The sequence below is a fragment of the Miniopterus natalensis genome, chromosome 5 (genome assembly GCF_054644295.1).
Source record: "Miniopterus natalensis isolate mMinNat1 chromosome 5, mMinNat1.hap1, whole genome shotgun sequence".
Taxonomy (NCBI): Eukaryota; Metazoa; Chordata; class Mammalia; order Chiroptera; family Miniopteridae; genus Miniopterus; species Miniopterus natalensis.
In genome coordinates this window covers 8,584,808-8,609,392 of record NC_142085.1, presented here as the reverse complement: position 1 = coordinate 8,609,392, position 24,585 = coordinate 8,584,808, and the positions used below count along the sequence as shown (strand labels likewise).

General features: G+C 44.1%; 1 protein-coding gene across 2 annotated transcripts in view; it reads left to right on the top strand.

Moving 5' to 3' along the window:
- The window catches only part of ILRUN (inflammation and lipid regulator with UBA-like and NBR1-like domains), a 91,124-nt gene extending 67,764 nt beyond the window's left edge, over window positions 1-23,360 (top strand). The window contains exons 4-5 of one of the 2 annotated variants that reach the window (XM_087817345.1): window positions 3,310-3,413; window positions 20,190-23,360. In XM_087817345.1, coding sequence (XP_087673471.1) covers window positions 3,310-3,413; window positions 20,190-20,225 — 140 coding nt within the window. In that variant the 3' untranslated portion in view covers window positions 20,226-23,360. Of the gene's footprint in view, window positions 1-3,309; window positions 3,639-20,189 lie in introns of both variants that reach the window. The other variant, XM_016223718.2, reaches the window with a different exon arrangement.
- Window positions 23,361-24,585: the final 1,225 nt, after the last annotated feature.

Genomic DNA, 24,585 nt, shown 5'->3' with positions numbered 1-24,585 from the left:
TGATGTATAGAATTAAGCCCCACCTCTTGGAAGGGGGAGCATCTGTATATATTATTTGGAATTTGGAATTCTTCTGTAAGGAAGTTTGTCTCTTCTACCCCATTTAGTCATTTATATAACTATGGACTCATGTATATTTATTTTATACTTTGAGATGTAATCCAATACTTTGGTACTTGGTTTGTTTACCAAATTGTCCCAACTCTGTACTTAATTATTAAAGGTTTTATCATATGTAAAAGGGATGAGTTGAATGAAATAACATTACAGTACCTTCTAGCTCTAAAGGATCAGGAGCTTTTTAAAAATCACCTTAAAGTGAGATATTCTAAAATCAGTTTCTCCATTTGCTTACTAATTCCTGATTATGTAGGCCTAGCCCTTGGTTCTACTTCCTTAACTAATTTTCTAGGACATTCTGTTTGCTCATTTATTTGATATTGGCACCAAAGAACATATGTCTGTTGGTAAAGCTACTATGTCCTAGGAAGTAGAACTGACTTAACTATAGCTTTAGTTCCCTGGATATGCTTTCCAAGTTGCTGTTGGGAAGAAACAGTGTGAGTTTAAAAAGTTGTACTGAGAGCTGGGAGTTCTTGGGCCCATCTCTTCTACCTCCAGACCTCAGATCCTTTACATTGAAATTGAAACAGTTCCATTAGATGACCCCTAAGATTCTTCACAGCTGTGATTTTATCCTCAGAGATACAGTAAAATATCTGGCTGGTAGTTCTCATCTCAGTAATCAAGGCAAGAATTGGGAATGGCCAACCTCTCTGAAGCTAGTCTGTTGGGTCCATCTTTATCACCCTTTTTGTTTATTTGATTAAACACACGCGTGCGCACGCACATACAATACATGGGATGAGCACATTTAGAAATGTGAGGTCTAGAGGTAGTGCCAAGATGGCTCATTGTATAGTGTAGAAGGCATGTTTTGCTCTTCATTAATGACCCATCATGGTAATAACTTTGGAGGATCAGAATTGGAGTGTTTATTGTTGGTATTTATAAATCAGTGGCTTCTTAAATGATAACTCCTTTTACAGCTGCTAGGTAGAGTGTGTGAGCAGTACAGCAAAGTAGCCAAGGTGAATAAGAGTGCAGTGTGTTAAGTAAGTATGGTAAGGCCCAGTGAGTTATATTAAAGAAGCTTTAGCCCTGGCCAGTTTTGCTCAGTGGTTAGAGCGTCAGCCCACAGACTGAAGGGGCCCAGGTTTGATTCTGGTTAAGGGCACGTACCTCTGTTGCAGGCTTAATCCCCAGCCCCGATAGGGGCGCTTGCGGGAGGCAACCAGTCAATGTGTGTCTCACTTTGGTGTTTCTCCCTCGCTCTTTCTCCCTTCCACTCTCTCTGAAAAGCAATGGAAAATATCCTCGAGTGAGGATAAAAAGAAGCCTTAGTTCTCAGAGTGGTGGTGGGGGGATGTTATTAGTCTCATATACTGACTGATAACAGCCTTCAGAAGACTGTCCTTTCTCATAAGCATTTAGTTTCCTTAGCTAAGAAAGTGAAGCATGTGACCTGTAGCTAAGTATGTTACACGTATCATGTACTTACAAAAAGATTTGGAAAATGGGTGGAAGACAACAAGTAGGAATTAATGTACTGTGAAATGACATATTCATTTGGGAAAAATGAACAGTAGAGTAAAGGAATGTTGCTTTTGGTTAGAAAGCTTGGACAGAAGAGCGTGGAATAGCTCTCCCTCTGGCTGCCTGCACTGAGTTGTTCTTTAAGGCCCACATCATATTGGTTTATGAAATTCACTTATAGCCCTGAGTGAAAGTCCCCTGACCCACCATACCTGGCACTGTCCCAGATTTCTGAGTGAAGTGGCACACTGCATATCCTGGCTTACAGTGTTAAATCAACACATAGAACTTTATGGTACTAGTTTCCACGAGGATTCACATTTGCTTTAATGACAAGTGTGTCTTAAGATGCCCATTCCTGTGAGTCCTGCTAATGCTGCTAGTCTAGGCTTTAGCTTCCTATTCTCGAGGTGAAACGAGTTGCTATTTCTAGAAGTGAACAGCAGATGTCACTGCATCTCCACTTACTAGGTTTCTGGCTCATAGTCATTTGAACAGAACCCAGTTCTTAATACAGCTCTCAAACCACTAACCTCAAATTGAGTATTTATGGCTCTCTGACACCCAAAGATCCCCTCTTCAGATAGAGAACCCAAATTGAAAATTGAGAATAAAGACAGCCCAAGAGGTTTTCTTCAATTCCTTCACTATCCTCTTTACTTATCTGTATTTTCATGTAGCTAACGGATGAGGTTTATTTGCCTTTTCCTATCAACCTTACAGCAGTTATTTAGGAGTCTGGACAATTTTTTATATTTGTCTTCAGCAGGGTTCACACTTAAATGCTTCTTGGCCTTTCTGTAGCTTGTGTTTCGAAAATCTTCCAACAGGAAAGTAGATGCCACTGTTCTCTGAATTGAGGTGCTGAACAGAGAAGAAACTGTCTCTTTATTCTCCTTTTGAACCCTTAGCTTGAGTAGTTGAGGAAATAAAGAACTGAATTAGGATGAAAGTTCTGTGGTGCATCTTTTGAAAACAAATCTCTTACGGTTTCAGTGTAGATAGTAGGGTTTCCCTCTCTGACAGAAAGGTAACGTTTGTGTTAAATTAGATTATTTTAGAAAATCTGAGACATACTAAATTTTTGCTCACATAGATTGTGGAATAGCCAGGGTGATATCTGTCCTAATATGTCAGGATTAATGCTGGTTTACTTGTGTCCTGGTGCAATTACTAATAGCTCCCTCTTTCACTCTCAGTTGACCTAGTTTGAACAGTATGGTTACTCTAAATTGCCCAGGCAGTAGGGGCAATCTATAAGTTCCAATTTTAGTAATTGTAAGTATTTTTTGACTCAAGAATTATGCCTGCCCTGAGTTTTCTGAGTTAAACACATGTTAAATAAAGTAAAAACCACCAAGAACTTATAATTCTGGGAAAATAGCTTTTAGGTTTCTGTTGATGATTATTCTTTGGAGTAATGGTCTCCAAATATGGCTGTGCATCAGAATCGACCAGTAACCTTTTTACAAATAGCTTCATGGTTCTTAACTGCAGACCTCTACTGAATTTGTACCAGAGTTTGAACTTGACATTACCAAAAATGTAGAACTTTATGCAGTATAAATATACTGTACAACTTTATCAGCAAGCTTCTAAACTAGTGTATAGAACACCTTCTGTGGTTTGAGTGGTGGTTGAGGTTCTCAGAGGTAGCTGCTTTGGGCCTTGTGGGTATATCTGTCATTGACATGAGTTGTCTTTTTGTTTCAGATGTCATCTGGGTGATTCTCAGTGTGGAGGTGGGTGGACTTTTAGGAGTAACGCAGCAGCTGTCATCTTTCGAAACGGAGTTCAACACACAGCCACATCGCAAGGTAGAAGGAAACTTCAACCCGTTTGCCTCTCCCCAAAAGAACCGACAATCAGATGAAAACAACTTAAAAGACCCTGGGGGTTCCGAGTTCGACTCGATCAGCAAAAACACATGGGCTCCTGCTCCTGACCAAACCGAGCAAGATGAGAATAGACTCTCACAGAACTCTGTAAATCTGTCCCCCAGCAGTCACGCAAACAACTTATCAGTAGTGACTTACAGTAAGGTAGGTGCCCTTGGAGAAGAGGAGAAGGGGTAGGTGGTGGGCCTTGGGATCTGTGATACCCCTTCATGGCAAACCTCGAATCCTAGAATGTTCTTTAAGACTGCTTAGCTCTCCTGCCAACAGCAACAACTCAAAACCTACCCCTTCTCCCCTCCCCCCCCCATCTTTATGTCCTGTGGATATTACTTCATCCACATTTATAATTTACTACTGTCTCTCTGCTCTGGTTTGGGTGGTGAAAGAACAAAGTTCTTTACCTTTACATTTTAAGAAAAGAAAGTCAAAATATCGCCAGCCATGCTTCCATTTTAAATGTATACTGAGCTTAGAGCAACAACAACATGCCTTTGGAATTGGTTTCTACTTTGAATTTTTGGTTTTGGGTGGGATTTTTGTTTTTGTTTGTTTATTTTCTGAGGAGAAAGGCAAGCTCAATTATCCTAATTATGGTTGGGCTTTCACTTTATTTACCTGTATGCATGTCTTCCTGTTGATGTCACCTACAACCCAGAGTGGCCCAAGTGATATTTTGACTTTTCACGTGCGGGAAATAAGAGAATTGTTTGTTGAGTTAACCATGATTTTAAATTTATGATTGTTCTGAGACACTCTTCTAGGTGTTTGATTCCTTGATCTGTTTCTCCTTATGCCAGTTGATTAAGAGTGTTTTCCACACACTGCTGAGGTGATGTTGGTTTCTGGATGTTGGTTTTTGGTTGGTTGAATAAATTCCTGGTGCTAAGAGTTCACTGTTGTAGGCGGTTCATATGGTGGGGACCTGTGAGCATTCTTGTGCATTCTGCTCTGATTAATAATGCTGTGTGTTAGGCCCAGCATCCCACCTATATAATTATATAACTGTTAAGTCTGTCCTAGCTTCATGTTGGCATTCGCCCTCAAAATTTAAAAAATAAAATTGATGTTTATTTGAGGGACAAGTTGCTTTGTTTTGTAAGAATGGTATTTTTCTGACCAATGCTTTATATATGATCTAGAACAAGAGGCAGTTTAAGAAAACAAACCTGGTGATGTGAATCTTCTTTTGTCACATGGTCTAGTAAGAGGGACTTCATTTAGCAGTAGTGTAGCATAGGGTTGATTTATTGGTCGGTTGAATAGTCGTAAAGGATTATGAGGAGTCATGTTAGTTCTCCAGGAAATCGGAGAAGGAAATTGATAAGCCAGTAAGTTGCCTGTATTTGAGGAAAGACTTCACATCTTCACACTTAATCAAAGATTTTCTCTAAGTCCTTACTGCTCCAGATTTATCTTTCTTATTTTTAATCCTTCAGAGTATGACTGTTCTGGGTGGTACCAGCTCTAGAATGCCTTGTTAGAACGGGAACTTGAGGCAGTTAAGTTTCATGGGAAGATGAAAGTTGGAGGAGGCAAAACCAGTTAGTTGCTCCATTGCTTTCTATAATGGAAGCCCTTTACCCAACTGCGAACTACCTGGCTCAGCCATCATTGTAGTCTTAGGATAGAGGGCTGGCATTCCTGGCCAGGGCATTGCACTCTTCTTCCTGGGTTGTGAACCTGTTAGTTGTTTTCTTTTCATTTAGGGCTTTAGGGATTGATGCCTTTTAATCAGCTCTGTTTGCCCTGGCCCTGGTGTGTTTGTGGGGGTGCACTGTCAGAATGGATCATCTATCAGTCTCAATTGAGTTCCTCAGCATACTGCTTTTGTGGAAGGACTGAGGCTATCGAGATATTTCTTAAGATTGTTGAATTCATGGGATGTTACCTACTTTTTTTTTTTCATGAATGCTGTGGGATCATTTAGAAGTAGCACTTGCAAGAACCATAGAGTAAGGTTCTCATTGGAGTTGATATTCAAGGAGACTATTGGCTATAATGCATTGAGAATGTGGCACTTGGATCCCAAAGAGAAATTGGAGCTTCCCTTTTTTTCTTACTTTAAGTGGAATCTTACTCATAAAGCACTTATGTGAACGTCCAGCAAAGTTCTCTGGAAGCATTTCTGACTAAAGTTGAGTCAGTTCCACCTCTTTGGCTCCTAAGGAATGGGGTCAGGTGTAAACAGTCATCAGTAAGTATTTATTAACAGATTTGCGCACCGTGGAACAGCATACATTGTTCAGTAGGAGACTTGAAGAATAAAAGAAGTGACCCCTGCTAGCCAGCAGCTTACAGCACAGCAGAAGTGATGAAACAGGCATACAGTTCAGTCAAGACAACTATGAGTTTGGTCAGTAGAGAACAACAGTCAAATGTATAATTTTTGTGTATGCCTGGAGGTTAGAGTTACAAAAGGCAGAGGTGGAGTTGATGGAAAGGGCTTTTCAAAGAATGGGCAGGTGGAAAGACAAGAGTAAAGGTGTAGAGAACAGTTTAAGTGCTGAGGGCAGGACAAGGAAGGGTTGTGAGGTCAGAAGGTGCATAATAGACGATGGGAGATAGAGTCTGCTGGTTTTACTGTGTTCCTTTGAGGGACAGTGGATGAAATAATAACGCCTTTGAAAAAAAGTGGGTCTATACTTAATAGATACCTTAAATGAGGGATAACTTATAATTCTTAACATCTGTGTTTGGCTTCAGATATAGATTTATTTTTAAAAGTGGGCATGCTTGAGGTTCTTTTTTTAGAAAACTGCTTTGTTGGAATTTTGTATTTGAAAAATTTCAAATGTACAGAAAAGTGGAGAGAATAGTATAATAAGCATTTGTATACTCATTACTTAGGTTTAAGAATTGTTAATTTGCCATCCTTTGTTTTCTAAAATATTTTAAATATTTAAAAGGAAATTATATATATCTCATGACATTTTGCCACTTGAATATGCATCTTTACGAAATAAGGACTTTTAAAAATACTATTAACTTACCTAATGATTAATAATAATTTCCCAATATTTTTTAGTATCAGTTCACATTCAGATTTCTTTGCCTCTAAATGTCTCTTAGAGTTCATCTGTTCAGACCAGGATTCAATCAAGACCATGTGTCATGCTTGGTTGGTGTATAAGAAAAGCCTTAAATGTTGAGGTTCTGAATGGTATACTTGACAAAGTGATGAGATCAGGTATAGATTAGAGGTATTTTTAACTGTTCTGTGTTCCCAGATTTGCTGCCACGTACATTACAAGCCTCATCTCATTTTTTGATAAGAAAAGCTCCAAGGGGCTAAGTAAATTGCCCAGTATCATACAGCTAGTGAGAGACAGAGCTGGGATTCAAGTCCAGGTGCCACATCACTAAAATGTGTTGAGCGAAAGCATTAACTGAGTACCAGTTATCATCAAGGCATGAAGGAAGCAGAGTCGAAATAAGCAGAGTTGATAAGTGGCTCTAATATTTAAACTGAGGATTGCCTTTGGCATCTTCTTTTTGAAGAGTTCTCGTGTTTGCTGAGTCTTTTAAGTAGTAACTTTTTTTCCCATTTGATAAAAATAAAAACTATTTTTATAACTCTTGGGGTATATAAACTATGTGGTTTTTATAAATTGCACCCTTTTATTTATGAATGAGTAGAAAGGATGCAAGAGAGCCCTGGGGCTCTAGAGAAGGGGCAAGTGTTTTCAGTTCTCCCCAGGTGCCATCTTTATTGGCTGGGTAGAAGGAGTACCTGATGCCCTGGTGTCAGGGATCAGTGAGTTGGCAATAGATTTGAGGTACTCTAAAGAATTCCCTGCCTGCCATTAAGTTTAGGAAAGAACATGATGCTCTTGGAAGCCCATGACCACAGTTTTAGTAGGCAGATAGTTTCCTGCTACCTCCATAGTTACAGTTTAACTTGCTAAGGTTGGTAGGATGAAATGAAAAGATTGCTTCATGCACCTGCTCTATGAGGGCTGGGTGGATGTGTCAACATAATGGCACATCTGTCAGTGCCAGGAACTGGACACCCGTGGAGCCCTTCCCTAGATGCCCTTGAATAACCATTAGCTTTCTGGACTCAGTGCTTCATTCCTTGGGGGGGAAGCTCTGGGTGGGAACACCAGCCCTAGCTCCATCCCACAACCCAGAGGGCCTGGCCCCTCCCCTGTGTGAGAGCTGTCAGAGGGAGTCAGAAAAGTAAGTATATGTGGACCTGCTCCAACGACTCATAAATTGGCTGGCCTCATTGTCAGCTCAATTGTGGCTGACCTGTCTCAGGTGAACAGTCAGATCAAGTATTGGTGATGGTCAGGTGCTGTTTTAAGGAAACCATTTTTATGTGATTAGCTCAAGAATCTCAGAGGACAAACAGTCACAGTAGGATAGGTGCTCACTCTGTTGATTCAAGGCTAGCTTTGTCATGAATTCTAGCTCTCTGACTCATTCTGGAGGCCCAGATAGCTTCTGCTTAGACAATGTGAAAGTATTGAAAAAATAACTTCTGGAGGTGTGGAAGGAAAAAATAAGTCCTGTTAAAATTAGATACCCCTTTTCCTTACTTGCCAGTAATTCTTTTAATCTCTAAATGTTTTCTAAGAAGGCCTTTCAGAAGAATAAGACACCAACCAAATGATCTGATTCGGACAGCTGGGGGTAAGAGTGCAGCTGGCAGGAACCAAGGGGCTGGCCCTAGCTGGTTTGGCTCAGTGGTTAGAGGGTCTGCGGGTGATTTCAGCCACATACCTAGGGCACATACCTAGGCTTCAGTTTCAGCCCTCAGCCCTGGTTGGAGTGCATTCAGGAGGCAACCAGTCAGTGTGGCTCTCTCACATCAATGTTCCCCTCTCTCTCCCTTCCACTCTTTCTTAAAGGCAATGGAAAAAATATCCTCGGTGAGGATTAAAACAACAACAAAAACACCAAGAAAGGGGCTGTTCTTCAGGACAGCCAAATGCTTCATTTTCTCTAAGAGTAATGATTTAACACTGGGGAGCCGAAAAGAATCCCAAATTTATTTATTTTGTTACTTGGACTATAGCCCTTATTTTGTGTTTGTTCTTACTTTTAAAAAATGTTCAGAGCTTATATATGTCATATACTCTTCCTTTAAAACTGGATTACAGCCTGAGCCACTGTTATTACTTCCACCAAGTGCTGATTCAGAAGGAGAAACTTGTTATCTTTGTGGGGAGGTTCAAGCTCCTCCAGCGTCCGCTACTGCCAGGTGCCATCTGCCCTGCCTGCCCGCATTCCCACCTGCTCTTCCCCTCTCTCTGACAGCCACTCTAGTACCTTTTGCATCGGAAGCTAGAGAAGTCAGTCTGCTTCTATTACATCAGAAATCAGCTGACTTCTAACCTGCTGCTTATCTGTGTTGACTAAAGCATAGAAGAGTTATTTTCCCTCTGTGTAGGTGAGAGTTTTAAAATTGTAGTAGAGGCTACTAGAGGGGAAGGTTTGGAAAAAGCAAGTCTTTTGTTGTATGGGCCTGAGGATGTAATTAATGGCTTGTGAATCTTACTTACTTTGAAGTAGCCAGTCAGTTTAACATAATAATAAGGAATAGTTTTAAGGTGACAGTGGAATTGGGCTCATTATTTGCCCAATTCAGAGGGCATTGAATTTGACCAGAGGGCAGGTGGTTGGTGTCCTTATCTGGGTTAATAGTTATGTGAGGTGATAGAGGGCAGTGTAACTAACCGTCCACCGCCATGAAACTTGAGTCTGTTCTCAGATACAGACCCTTTCCACGAAAGATTTAAAGATGGCTGAAGGAGAAGCTGGAAGGAAAACTTGTGTCACTTGATATTTTATCCAGCTTGTGTTCTCCTCTGACAAGGGACAGGTAGCAAAAGCCAGCTACTCCCAGGCAGACGCCACTGAAAGTACAATAATCAGAGCTGTAAAACTACCATTTATTGAACACTTACTATGTGGTAGGCACTGTGCTGAGGACTTTTAAATTTAATTTTTATTGTTGTTAAAATTATCAATGTACATAATTTAAGTAGCCAAGTAGTTCTACGAAGCTTATTACAAAATATATCAGTCACCTCCCTGCCTCCCAACCCCCCAGTATTTGTTCCCCAGAGGCAGCAGGCTCAGTGTTTGTTGTACACTGCTTCATTTTGTCCACACAGTGGTACCATGACACAGGTACTGTTATTATCCGTACTTAACAGTTGCTGAGACTTGGGGTATACAGATTCCATTACTTGCCAAGATGATGTAGCTAGGAACTGGTGAGACCAGGATATGAACAAAACAGTTACTCTCGATGCTGCTCTCCTAACAGTGAACTCCATTGCCTCCCAGTTATAACTAGTGTTCAAGCACACATTTTTAGCAGCTGAGCTAACAGTTGTGGGCTAGGGAGAGCATGCTTTCTGTAGTATACTGCTGCATTTCAAATGAAGAGCAAGCCAATTATTGACAAGATAATATGTGACTTCTCTACTACTAACCCCCCTTTCCCCACAAGTACAGTGGAAGCTACAGAAATCAGCCTTTATCTCTCTCCTCCAGGAAGGGAAAATATTTCCTAGAATCTCCCTAATCACTTGGGTTTAGATTTTTGTTGACATTGAAATTTCTATTAACTCACCCTTGTGATAGTAGCACCTATACCTCTTGCAGTCACAAACCTGTCTGTATTCCTTGATTGTTGCCAAAAGATAGTCTCTGGAATTATATTTTTTTGGAACAAGTGTAAAATCTCCCTTGAACATACTTACCATTTTAGAATTAGAACATACTGAAGGCCTAGGGCTAGCTTACTCCCTCTAAAGTCAGATTTTGTTTCTGGAGGTTCTCTGGAGAAAAAATATTTTGGACAAAGGGACAGCCAGTACAAGCCCTGAAGTGGAAATTTACCCGTTCAAGGAACAGAATGAGTGAGGAGGAGAGTCAAGGGAGATGAAGTTGGAGGACGGAAACCAGGTCATGGAAGGCTTTGTGGGCCCTTGCAAAGTTTTGGGCTTTTGTTCTGAGGGACAGAGGAACATGAAAGGGTTTTGAGCAGAGGGGTGATGTGGTCCCAGTGTTGTAAAAGGATCACTCTGGCTCTCGTTGAAAATACAGGGCAAGCATAGAACCAAAGGACAATAGAGAAGTTAGCACAGTGATTCAGGGGAAGAGGAGTGGTTTCAAGTGATGGCAGTGGAGTAGGAGAAGGTCCGAGTCTAGATCCAATTTGTAGCTAATGCCAACAGGATTTGCTAGTAGGTCGAAGGGGATGGACGTAAGAGAGAGTAAAGGATGAAACGAAGGTTTTTGTTCTGAGCAACTAAAATTTAGGATGGAATTGCCATCAGTGGAGAAGGGAAAGGTTGGAGTAGAGGTGGAGAGTGATCAGGAGTTCCATTTTGGGCACATGGATAGTTTCTCTAAACATCCAGATGGAGGTGTCAAGTGGACTGTTGTATATTCAAGTTGGGTATATTTAAGAGAGAGGTGTGGGTGGAGATGTAAATTTGGGAGTCATGTTTTATGGTTGGTATCTAATGCTTCGGGTCCACTGAGTGGCGAGTGTAGAGCAGGGTTTCTCAGCCAGTGGACTAACACTACTGGCATTTTAGGCCAGAACAGTCTTGGGGTGGGGGTTCTTATGCATTTAAGATGTTTAGCAACATCCTTGGCTGGTGCTACCTCCCTAACTTCATGTTTAAGTGTTCAGGCATTGCCCAATGTCCCTTGGGTGTGGGCAAGGGTGGGGGGAGTGAGGGGAATTGCCCTACCAGGGAACCACTGGTATAGAGAAGTGGTCCAAGGACTGACATAATAATGCTATGCCTAATGTGTAAACAAACCACTTTATGTTATCCAAAGCACCTTTACGCATTTATTCTTACTCTTAATTCACAACACTCTTGTGAGTTTTGTAGTTATACTCTTCATTTGACAAACTAATCAGGAAGCTGTAAGTAATTTGCTCATATTCACACAGCAAATTGAGGGTGGGCCATGGGCTGGAACCCAGGGACCCAGTTTGAGTCTAATGTTCTTCTAGACCACACTGTGATGAGGTTTGCTGGCAGAAGCAAAGTCTGTTGGCTGTTCTTTAAACGTAGTTTATATACTTAGTGTCAGAGTTGTAGAGATCTCCTTGTTCATCTTCAGGAGCTACAAAAGACTTTGTGGCCAAGGGGGAAGCAATGCAGAGCAACTGAGGAACCTGCATTACTGCCCCCCCCCCCCCTTCAGCTTTGCTGGTAGACTGTTGCACATTCTGTACCAGAAGGGGTTTGCCAGGAGTCTCTGGTTTAATGATATTATGATGAATCTCTTTTGAAAACCCAGAGGAACCAGTAAAGCCCTGCCAGCCTTGCCAGTATTTGAACTGGCATGGGTCATGTGTGCATTTAAAAATAAATTAAGCAAACACGGTGAGCCTTAGAAAATGTCTTTTGTTGTTTGTAACATTACTATCTGACTGAGAATAAAAATTATCTCCAGGAACTCTCCCTTTTGTATCTCAACAGTTTCAAAGCTGCTTAGCCCCCTTTTATTTGTTTTGGGGCTCTGAGCATTGTTTTAGACTGATATGATGCTGCACGGTCTTAGAGCTGAAACAGAGCTAGTGTTCCCAGGGCTGCCAGAATATTTTATTTTGGTTGTAAGAATACATTCTCTTCCCTATACACTGAATTTAGCACTTTAATTTCTGATGAAAGTTCTCAAAGTAGGACTAGTGAAATTACAGGTTCAAAGAGAGAAGTGTAATTCACAAGTGTACAGTTTGTCTCCTGGTCTAGATGCTCAGGTTTCAAATGACTTGTCCTCAGCTAAGTCTGCTATAAATGCATTCTGGCAGAACCAGGTGCAGAATGGAAGGTTACAAGTGTTGTACCTTGGGGAAAATGTGGGCTTCCCAAGAACTCAGCTGAAAGTGAGACCTTTCCAAAGCTGTAGATATTCACCTGCAGAGGAAGAGGGTCCTGGGTGTTTTGTTGTGAAACTGTTTGCTTTACACAGGGGTAGCTTCGATATTATTAGTCAATTAGTGAGGCCTCCTAGATGCTCAGGTCATGCTAATCCTTTTCTTCAAAGAATTTACTTTCTGGCTATAAAGACGAACTTAGCTCATAGGAAAGAATGAGAGCCAGTAAATATAGAGTATATTGAGTCCCAGTTGACTTCTAAGTGCTCATAGGAGTTTGGAAGAAGGAGACAGCGATGAGGTTTGGAGTAGCCAGAAAAATGATACCTTCATGGATGATAGATTCAAGCTGAATTGGAAGGAAGTGGAACCACATACAGGAAGACCCAGAAGTAACCACAGGCAGGCAGGGTGTGTTCACGGGACACTGGCCAGCCTGACGTGGTGAGTGAGATGTGCTTAAAGAGGGTGGGGCAAATTTTGGAGGAAGATCTTTGAAAGCCAAGCAAAGGAGAGTTTACTTTTAATGTGAAAGGAAGCAGTGCCAACATCACTGTTGAGCAGGGGAGTGGCAAGATTAAACCAAATATGGCTGAAAGGGACAAAGGAAAGACAATTTATTCTCAATCAGACAGCCACTTGGGATGTTGGGGGGTGATACTGTGAATTCGTTGTAAGAGAGATGGGGAAGACAATGGTGTGTGAGGAAAGGGTAGTTGACAGAAGGTTCCAGGAGCCCAAATGGAAATTCCAAGAGGAGATGGGACCAGCAGCCTCACCCTGTGCCTCAGCAGGACTCCCACAGTGCAGCACCAGTGGCCACATGGGTAGGAAACTTGGATAAATTTCTCTCCCTTTGAGTATTCTCCTCAGTGAGACTCTTGCCAGTTCTTTTTCCTTTTTAGGAATCCCCTCTACTGCAGGACATGGCCATGAGAGAGCTCTGTCTGCCAGCTTTCCACCTGAGCTGGAATTACAAATAACAAATAGCTTTTTCTGAAGCCTTTACTGAAAAGGGAAGTCAGACTCAGCCAGTGTCCTCCTCCTCCCTTTAGAACTTTAAATAACATGTTTTCATTTACAGTTATTTTTGAGTTTTACTCTTCATGGTAACTCTCTTTGCCAGGGGCTAGGTGAAGGCTCTAGGAGCTGCCTTTGGCCAGGGGGAGCTGTGAATGGGTGGGAAGATGGAGAAGGAAGGGAGGAAGAATGAGAGCTGCAAGGTGAAGGGTGGGGGTGGATGGACAGAGGGAGGATGGATGGATGGATGGATGGATGGATGGATGGATGGATGGATGGATGGATGGATGGATGGGAAGGTCCCCAACAGGGCAGTAGAAGCTAGTTAAGAGCAACAGTAAAACTGTGTTACAGAAGTATTAAAAGTGATTTTACAGGGCTTTTAAAAATTCAATTCAGCACTCTTATAACTGAATCTAGCTTTTTTTTCTTTTTCAATCCTCACCTAAGGATATTTTTCCAGTTGCTTTTCAGAGAGAGTGGAAGGGAGAGAGAGAGAGAGAGAAACATTGATATGAGAGAGACACATCGATTGGTTGCCTCCTGCACATGCCCCGACCCGGGCTGGGGATTGAGCCTGCAACCGAGGTATGTGGTCTTGGCCAGAATCGAGCCCAGGATCCTTCAGTCCGTGGCTCAATGCTCTAACCACTGAGCCAAACAAGCTAGGGCTGAATCTAGCTTTTTAAGCAGTTTTGGCACAACCAGAAGGTGGTTAACTGAGCTGCCAACCATTAGCCCTCATGCATAAAAGTAGCTTTAATTTCTTTTCTTTGGCTTGTTCTCACACTCATCCTCATGGAAGTTGCTTGAACACCAGGGTTCCCATCATGCCTACGTGGCGCCACTGTTCCACTGGAAGCCTCTTCAGGCTGTTGGGAGCAATCAAGGGAAGAGCCCTAGTTTGAGTATTTCTGAGAGAGTCCTCATTGCCCTGCCCATTACTCCCATTAAGACTTTATTTTATTTCTAATTAATGAGAGACTAATGAGTTGATCAAGGCTTAGTCTCTGGCCCTTGCCAACCGAGCCTCCCCCCCTTAAGGAGGGCCTCATCACACCATGTTTGCAGTACAGGATCAGGCTAGAACTGAGTACCAAACCCTGTATTCTTCTGTGTTTGTATTCCGTGCACATAAGTGATAGAAAAGGAGCAATAGGTGGGTGGGACTGGCCCAGGAAATGAGGAGGAGAACCCTCCCCGTGTTATCTGATGCTGCCCTCAGTGTACATCTCAGAGCATGTTATTTCAAAGCTATGTGGCAAAGGTTCCTGTCTTTTGTTAACCTGTGTGAACCTTTTTATTTATTTAAATCAAATCACAAATAACAGCAAAATAAAGACAGGTATGTGAAAGTTTTGTGTTTTGTTGCTTTCTCTAAACAATCAGCTTTCATAGAGAAAAAGAGCAACCCAGAAAGCCCTTGTGAGACACCCTAATTTCCGTAGGAATTTCAGCCTATTTTTTTCCCCCTGGAAGGTTAAAAACAGAGAGATGGCTCACTAGTGCAAAGCATTTTATAGTTCATTTATTTTACTTATATTTGAGTCTTACAAATAGTTGACAGAAACAGGTTCCACCCTCATAAAAGGCAGCTTGCTCTTCAATAACACTATACTACCTACTGTTGAAACTTGATGAGTAAACCTTTAAAAAAAACTAGCTGATATAGAGCTAGTTTCCAGTTTTTTAGTACTTTAATAATATACAGTTACTGTTTTACCTCTCTAACAATTTTTTGGCACTCCTTTTTGAAAAGTTATTTTGATTCTGCAAAATTTTAGGAAGAACTTTAAGATACTGCAGGTGCAGCCCTAGCCAGTTTGGTTCAGTGGCTAGAGCGCTGGCCGGAGGACTGGAGGGTACCGGGTTCAATTCCAGATAAGGGCACGTATCTCAGTTGTAGGCTTGATCCCCTGGCCCAGTGGGGAGGCAACCTGTCTATGTGTCTCTCTCACATCGATGTTTCCTCTCTCTCCCACCCCCCTCTCTGAAAAGCAATGGAAAAAATATCCTCCAGTGAGTAATAAAAAAAAAGATACTGCAGGTGTACACTCATGTAAGGTCAGTGATAACCAAATCACTGCTGGGAGTGACCCTGCTCTTCCCTGGGGGCAGCTGTAAACTACTGTGAAACACATCAGAGTTGTTTTTTAGGTTTGCTTTTGAGAACAGGATTGTAGGTACTGGATCTTAAATTGTCCTTTCAGGAGATCGTGATGAACAAGGCTGAGTTTTTCTTCTATGTCTGTAAATGTTCTCTCTCTCTCTCTCTCTCTCTCTCTCTCTCTCTCTCTCTCTCTTTTGTTTTGAGAGAGAGAGGAAGGGAGGGAGAGAGAGAAATATCGATGTGAGAGAGAAACATTGATCTGTTGCCTCTTATATGGGCCCCAACCGGAGATCGAACCCACAACCTAGGTATGTGCCCTAACTGGGAATCGATCTCACGTCCCCTTGGTTAATGGGACGACACTCCAGCCAACTGAGCCACACCAGCCAGAGCTATATAAATGTTCTCAAAAATGTTTTAGAAAATTAGCCAAGTATACCTAGCAGTAGTTATTCCATGGTGGAAGTGCAGTTCAGGACTTGGCCCAACTACTGTAATCTTTCACCTGCTCGAGGCCAAGGTCTCCTTCCAGGCACCAAGGAGCAGGGAGGCCCCTGTGTCTTAGCTGGCGAGGATGGAGCTTCTGTGCTTTAAGAGGGCTCACTTGCCCTGAAGCCAAGTAAGTTAGGTCCCAGGACTCACAGCTACAATGGCTGTTCATGGAAAGCTGAAGGAAGGTTGAGACAAAGACAAACAGGCAACACCTCAATTTCAATGGACATAAAGGCTGTCTCTCCTTCACCAGGAATACTTTCTTGTCCCCTAACAGATGTAAGGCTGCTCCAAGAAAGGTAGCTTTAGAAAGCCCATTTCTACGGGAGTTGGGTAGGTGCTAGGGAATTGGCTTTCAGACCTAGAGTCAGATAAAGGGATTCTTCTCTGGGTCTGATTATTCATTCCCTATTGGCATTGACCAGTCCAGCATTGCTGCTAGTGCTACGTCTGTGGTAAGAAGTGGTTCCTCAGAGAAGAGGCTGGCCTTCTGTCTCATACTCACTGAGTTTTGTAATCATGCTGATGGCCTCAGTTTGTGCTTGAGTCAGTTTAATTCAGGGCCCTGTAGTACCATCTGATGTGTCTATCCCTTGATCTGTTTTACTTCTTAGTAGTGCAATTGTTACAGGAGAAAGGTCAGTTATGCCAGGTTAGTTAAAATATTTGGCATTTGCTTTTCCTACAGATAAAAGTAGAATTGCTAGGCCCCAGAAGAGAGGGAACATTATCTATATTGCCAAACACTGCTTTTAGGCTCAGGTTGGAGACATTAGCCACCAGAACCTGTTATACCAGGTCTTGGAACTTCAGTGGAACCTGAAATGTGGATGGGCCTCCTGTTTCGAACAAACCTCCATCCCACTCTTAGGAAAGGCACTTCCCACTTGGCCTCCCGCCATCGGACACTCTGAACAAGCTGTTCTTGGAATGTCCGCCAGGCTTTTCCTTTACAACTGGTGTTACATTACCTGTGCTCTGTGATGCACTTGTTACATCTATAATCCTGCATGTGGGGAGTCTTGAATGATAAAGTGGTTTTGAAATAGAATTGGCTTTCTCTCCCTTTCTTGAAGTGATGGTAGTTAATTTGGAGGGAAGGAAAATAGAGCTTTTTCTCAAGCCACCTTTCTGTACCAATTAAACATCAACAGCTCCAGTATGCCATTCTCTGGGTGAAAGGGAATTAGCATTTTTCCCCCCAAAAGGCATGGAACCTCAGTCAGTAAATAGAGGACCAACGATAACTCCAGAATCTAAGCTAGGTAAATACCACACTGGATGGTCTAAGGGTTGGGGCACTCCAGTAGAAATCTGAAAATGCCCATGTCTTTATTTCTCTCTCTGCCAATAGCATAGGACCTATTTTATTTATCTGTAAAATAGGAATGTACAACAGCTCTTTGGCATAAATTCTCTTCTCCAAGCATTTCAGACAAGTTTGAAGGCTACCAGTTACTTTATAAAGGCCCATGTGAAGTGTGTGGAGTGTTGGTCTGGAAAGCAGTTAAATTTAGGGTAAAGGGGGGAAATATTTCATGGAAATCAAATGCTGTTTGTTTTGGGGTTTTCTTTGCTCTGTGCATTTTTTTTTCCTGTACAGAGACCTTTGAGCATTGTATTGGTTTTTTAAATCTCACAGAATCTAAGCCTTTATTGCTTTCCTTGGATTGTTCCGGATAAGTGAATGTTGTTGGGAAGTACTGAGACAGCTTGTTTTAAGCTTCTTTACTTGCCACCTGTGGTGTCTGTGACCCTCTGACCAGCCCCATAAAGTGGAGTCTGAGAGCCCTTTGCTACCCCAACCCACCCCTACTTGGTTGAGTGGGTAGGTGCAATGGCTACTGAGATGGTTGCAGGCTTAGCTTGCCTGCCGGAGGCTTGACTGGCTTAGAGGCTGGCAAGACATGTGGCATTTTGGCATTTTAAAAACCACTGCTTTACATACCAGCTCTGTTCCCTTGACCAGGTTACCACACCTTTCTTAGGTTGGAGATCACACTTGTCTCAATGAATCTTTGTAAGAATTAAAGAGAACATGTTAAAGTGCTAGAGCAGCACCTGGCACATAGTTAATGCTCCGTCAGTGTTGGCCTGCCCATCCTCCAAAGGCACCTTAGGTTCATTTATTCGGTGATATCACCAAGCAGCTCTCTAGCTGGTCTTTTGTGGCTTTATGTCAGGGGAGAGGGAATAGAAGCAAAAGCAATTTTAATGCTTTTCACTGAAAAAAAAAAAAAAAAAATACAGAAACTTGAATCTCGTGTTTCCTATTCTTTTTTTAAAAATTATTATTTTAAACCCTTACCCAAGGATATGCTTTTACTGGTTTTTGAGAGAGAGAGAAACATCGATGTGAGAAAGAAACATTGATTGGTTGCCTCCTGTACACACCCTGACTGGGGAGCAAACCCATTACCTAGATATGTTCCCTGACCGGGAATCAAACCTGCAGCCTTTTGTTGTATGGACAGCGCTCCAGCCAACTGAGCCACCCAGCCAGTACATATTTCCTATTCTTGGCAGCTTTTGACTTCTGGCCTAAGCATGACCAAAGGGCATTTTTTCTTGATATACTGTTTTTCAGCCTCTTGGGCCCCAAGGCATTTTATGTCAACTCCTAGAACCTTAAATCTGGAAGATTTAGGGAGGAACCTGAGATCCTGTGAGGGAAGGGATCTTACTCAAAGGCAGACCCAGATCTCCTTTCCTATTTCTACATGACCTGCATCCCACTGCAGTAGGAACTGAGGCCTGTGCACAGTCAGCTAACCACCTTCAGAAAGTCTCTCCTGGGACCTGGGGGCCTGTGACCAGATGGATGGCATGACCCAGAGACTCTTGTGTCCACAGCAGCTGTTTAAAAACTTGGCTTTGGAAGGGCTAATATTTCTGTGACTTGGAGGGATCTGACACTCCAGACTGTAAGTAGTCTGAGATCTTTCAGTTATTAATTCAACAAGTACTTATTGGGTTGCCCACTAGGGGCCAGGCAACATGCTAGGGAGATGGCAGCAAACAGTCATACTGAAAAGGGATTCTAATCACTAGCAACCCTGCAACCAAGCACTTCTCTTTCTTTTCAAAGAAACGTGTCATTTTTTAAGGCAATCAAGTTTTAACTGCCCACATCCCATCAAGCTAATGGAAAATATCATTTCAGTAATTCTTGTTGCCTCCTCCCCCCAAGTTGTGCCTAGATTCAGGATTCTTAATGTAGCTGTCAAATCTGGAAGCCCCTGTCTGGTTATTTGTTGTGGTTATGGCTAAGGTGTCTGCTCTCTGCTTCCATTTGGTCCTTTTGGTTCAAGGGCTCTGCTGCCTCTGTGCCAATTTAGGGTGTGGTACACTAGTGAGACTGGTCATCAGTTACCTTTGCCCTCTTGGTCTTAGCCTTGACCAGGTCTTTCCCAGGAGCACACTCCAGGAAGGGCGTGGGAGTGGAGGGAGGCACAGGTCATCCTGCACCAAGTTCATGTGGCTGCTTTTGGTGTTAGCACATCTTAACCAAAGGAAAAGTGAGACTGTGACGCCTTCTCCGCCCAGCCAAGTGGCATAGAAAATGCCTTTGAGAATTTGGAATAAACTTTTTCATGTGGCAAGGGAGAGGCATTGTGGGGACAACAAAGATTGGACTTGAGTTTGAACCTTGGCTGTGCCTTTTCCTGTACCCATTTGAAACTTTGAACAAGTCTCTCAGTTTCTGCAACCAGATGGGTACAATAGTACTCGCCGGGCTGTGGTGATGAGGGTTAAAGACAGCACACAAAGCTCCTGGTACCGTGCCTGGTACGCAGGTGCCCAGTAGGTAATCGCTTTTCTGGTGCAGTGTTTTTATTGTTGATAGAAGTGTCATTAGCCAGCAGTAATCTCCATCATGGAAGTTAAGGGGCAGCAAGTGGACCTTTAGCTGAGAGGTTGAGACATTGTTGCCAAGAAGGAAAGAAGGCTTTGTGACCTAGGTAGAGGAAAGTTGAAAGATGAGGCGTCCCTTCCTTAGTCTCCCCTCTCTCTGGATGGTGTGATTGAGTGAGAACACTTAGCAACTTGAAATGTGCTGATGTTCGGCATGGCAAGGACAACCCTTAAGCCTTGTCTGTGCCTTGGAGCTTCCTCGTGGCTCACTGGGGACCGTAGATTCTTTTACTTGGTTTTGGTTGTCAAATTGTACCTGCTGTGTCTACCATCACTGACTGTGTTCACTCTCTTCCAGGGGCTCCACGGGCCTTACCCCTTCGGCCAGTCTTAAACGGGTGTCAGCAAGAAGAAAAATTAATAAAAGACAGAAGGTCTGACTTTGGTGGGGGGCGGGCAAGGGGTTCCTCTGGATTGCAGACCACATCGCACGGACCTCTGGCTCTGACTGCCCGTCCCGGAAGAAGAGGAAGAAGCAGAACAGACTAGTTTTGAGTAAACTCAGTGTGCATGTGTGAATGCTGAATCGCTGGAGTGGTGTTGAGGCTACCAAGAAGAAATCCATGCAGCCACTTGGGTTTTGTTTATTAGGCGTCAGTCTAACAAGTCATTAGGTCACTCGGGAAGGGAAAAAAAGTTTAAATGGGGGAAAAAAGCCATCTTTTTAAACAAAAATTATTTTGCCTACAGACAGGTTGTAGTTTTGAGCACATGTTAATTTTTCCCCTTTCCACACTTTTATTTTTTTTAAATAAGGGACAACATACTCTTTATAGAATAGCTGCTTGCTCTGTGAGCGATTCAGGTTCAAAGCTGGCGTAGTGTGTTTGGGGGCTGCGTGGGCAGTGCTGCAGGAGGGCGTCTGCCCTGCCGTGAGACCCAGAAGTCCCTGAGGGCATCAGCCATTGAGCCATCGCCCCTTTCCTCTTCTTTCTATGCTTCTGTTGATTTACACCTTCGACATTGGTATTCATCAACCCTGTGACTTGTTACCATCAGAACCTCTCTGAAGACCAAACTTCCCTGTGTGGTCAGCAGAGGAAGCCTTGAGGACAGGTGTAGGATGACGTGGGAGTTTCTGAGGCCGAGAGGTGTCCTTTTGCACACTTGTAATGATTCCGGTTGCTTTTCTCCCATGCTTTTCCAGGCAGAAATGCCATCATGCTTGCTGCTTTTTGGCTTCTTCATCCACAGTGGCTCCCCATTCACTCTGGGAACAGAGCCTCTGCTGTGCATATGCGTGTGCCACATGCACACACGGGTGTGGCTGCAGTTCACCAGCGAGTGAAGTGAGGGTCCCACGCTCCTTTGTTGTCACATAACTCCCTTCCTTGTGTTTCCTCTCAGTTGTCTTTGTGGTGTTTTCACAGCCTGTTAGTGGAGGCTGAGCTGTTATGTATGAAAATACAGCCACAAATGGGGAATTTGCCATGGGGAAGGGCCAGAGTTACTATGTGATCTTGGAGACAACACTTTCACGGAAATGAGAGGACCCCCATCCTGAGCAGGATGCCTGGTTATTGGGAAGTGGTTGGCAGGGGGCCACCCAGCCAGAGCAGAGGCTGATTGGCTGGCTGCTCCCTTGGGCAGGTGGCCCCACTGGCATCCTGTGGATTCCGAGCAGGTTAAGATGTGGATATCTCCATGGGAAGCTTGAGCCAGGCTAGAACAGCTGTCTGCCAAAGATACAAGAATATGCAAAGTCTCTCTTCTCTTCTCACCCCCCTCCTTCCCTCGAGTGTTGAGTGGTGTGATAGCCGGGGATATGGATCTAGGATCTAGGGTGCGGTTGCCTGCCTGTTACCACACCCCAAGGGTGTGAGTCAAGGAAGGGAGACCAGGTGATGAGTGGCTGCAAGGGGTCATATAGCCTGGGTGTGGGTGAGGGTCTGCCTGCCTGTCTGTCTCTGTCTGGGTGTGTGAGTTTCAAAAATGTGTGTTGTTTGTTCCTCCTCATCTTCTTCTGAGACTGTTTTTTAAAAGCTTGATTGTAGGAGATGAGCTTGTATGAAATTACCCTTTTGCCTCCCCACCTCCCAAAAAATAAAAGGGGGATATATTTTAGTCCACTGGAGAAGCCCTGGGGGAGAGTGGAGCCAACCTGCTGAGTAGAGCAGTATAGCTAGGTCTGGGGCTGGACTAGGGCTCACACTGGAACACCCACCTTTTATGCACAGAAAGAATGCCCCATTCCTGGGCGGAGCAGAGGGGAGTCCCTGTCAGGTGCCCAAGCCAGGGGCTAACAATGACTTTTTGGCTGAGGGCCCTATTAGGCCCAAACTGCCACTACTGTTGGTGCCAACCTCCTGGAACACCACCACCCTGGAGCCCACCCATGTCCAGCATTCTCCTTGTTTGAAAGTCCTCAGAGCAGCACATCTCCAGCTTGCCCTGGCAGGATCATGGGGGCTTTCTATCCCCTGGTTCCCTGGCTTCCTCATCTGCTCCACACAAGGTACCCCTTCACCCTTTCCCAGGAGAGGCTGCCTGCTGTTATTCACCAGAGGTATCCTGCTCCTCTTGCTTGTAGGCAACCTGACCTGGCAAGGTAACTGTCCTGAGCATGCTGGCTTCCCTCCCAAGAACAGACCATTTCTCTACACATCCTTGCAAAGGGCCTGAGCAAGCGCAAGCCATGGAGTAGGGGCAGGGAGTCCATTGCTCCCCAGCACCAGGGGCCTAGCAGTACCATTCATTCTGCCTCCTCTCATTGGTTTGAGTGCTGAGCAATGCCTAGAGCCCCTCCTCCCCTGCTAGTGGTGTGGTAGAGGCTACCCTCTCAGCCCTAGTAGCCTCTGCTTCTCTTCAGCGGCTGCTTGTGGGCAGGACCACCAGTGTCGTACCCACGAGGTAAGACAGGCACCGTCCTTAGGGGCCTGAGTCCAGTGTGGGAGGCAGAGGGGAGCCCCAGGCTTGGGAAGAGCCTGTCTGTGTGCATGGAGTAAAGTGTGTGTGGAAGTGTGTGCACGCGTGCATGCCTTTTTTTTCTTTTTGTCATGGGGACAGTTGAATTCGGGGCATTTTTCTATAAGAAACAGACTTCTCTCCCTCCGTAAGGACTGGCTGTAAACCCGAAGCCTGTCAAAGGCACATACAACCTAGAAAGAACCTAAGCAAGACAGCTGGTGTGGCCTGAAGGTGGCCAAGGTGGGAAATGGGCGTGAGAATAAACACCTCCCCAAATTAAGCCTGAGCCCCAGCAAGAGAGGATGGTGGGGTTGCCAGGGCTCAGAAAAGCAAGCAGATCCTCCACCCTGCCTTGCCTTTCCTTTCCTTCCCTTTGTTTCCTTGGGTGAATGCTGGAGCAGCAATGGCTGCCTCCACCTGAACAGTGGTGTGTAGTAAGCAAGCTGGGTGGGTGTTTGTAGTGGGGCCTCGTGGGGCCTGGGAGGAGATGAAGATGAGGAGGTTTTTCCTTACTGTATAAATGAATATTTGTATGATTAAATTAACACACACACAAAAAAAAACAACTATTTTCACGCGTGTCAGTGGGTTTTATTGTACCTTGAAGCCCGGTATAGCGGCTTAGCCCCATGGTGGCTCTATGATGTGCACTTTTTGGTCTGTGGGTCTCTCCGTTTTGCAAGTGGGAAAACTGAGACCCTGAGGTTCATTATATATTTGGGAAATCAGTCCTGAGGTTATAATTAGATTGACTGCCCTTCCTGACTCCTAGGACCTCTGGATCCCATGTGTCTATTGAGCACTACTCTATCCCAGCTTCACTGTGGGTCTGGCACATAGCATAGGAAGAATGTAGAGCATTGTGGACATCTTTCCTACTGGGAAGGCAGATGTGGCCAGGTTGGGGGAGTCCTCAGTCCCACCTGGGCCCCAGTGCCCTAGATTTAGAAGAGAGAATGCATCTTCCCTTAACCGTTTCCCATGGTGGTGCACCAGGCTCTCCTTTTGGTATATTATGGATTAGGTGAATTTTGCAGACTGGCCTGGGATCCTGAGAGTCAGGTAGGGACCACACTTCCGGCAGTTGACAAACAAACTTGAATCCTAGTCTGCATACATATATGAGGCCTGTGACCTTGGCCAAGAGATGGGGAGGCGGGTTACATGGTTGTCAGCATGAAAGAAACTTAATTAGCAAATTTGATGGTAAATGGTGGGTTCACTGTCTGTGGCACTCTTGATTGTCCAGAACTTAGGTTTGTCCTCAGTCACATCATCACCCCTCTGCACTGACAGGAAAGTGAGGCCAGAGGAGAGGGAATTGCTTGGGCCTTACAGGCTTGGGCCCATGCCTTCAGCTCCCAGACTCTGGCACTGTTTTCACTTAAATTGCATACCCCCAAATAGAGTCCTGGATGGCAAAGCTTTGTGTTCTAAATGATGGTGGACCTGGATGTGAGCTGTACCTTAGGGGTGGGGGTTAGGGCTGGGGAGTTCCCTGGCTAATTCCCTGTAAGCAGCTCAGTGAGAGGACCTGTGGCCACAGATTGCATGAGAGAAATTGATCCATCACAAAAGAACTGGCCCCTTCCCCAAGGGCCTATATGCAGGACCCCTGTTTCTCTGTATAGCCTGATGCACAGCCCAGAGACCTCTGCCCCTGTGACTGACAGTGCACCTGCATCCTGCTTCCTTCCTGGTGCCCACGGCTGTTTATTCTCTGCAGGAGAGGGGCCCCCACCCTGTCACCTGGGTCTTCTGGCAGCTCAGACCCACTCCCAGGCCTT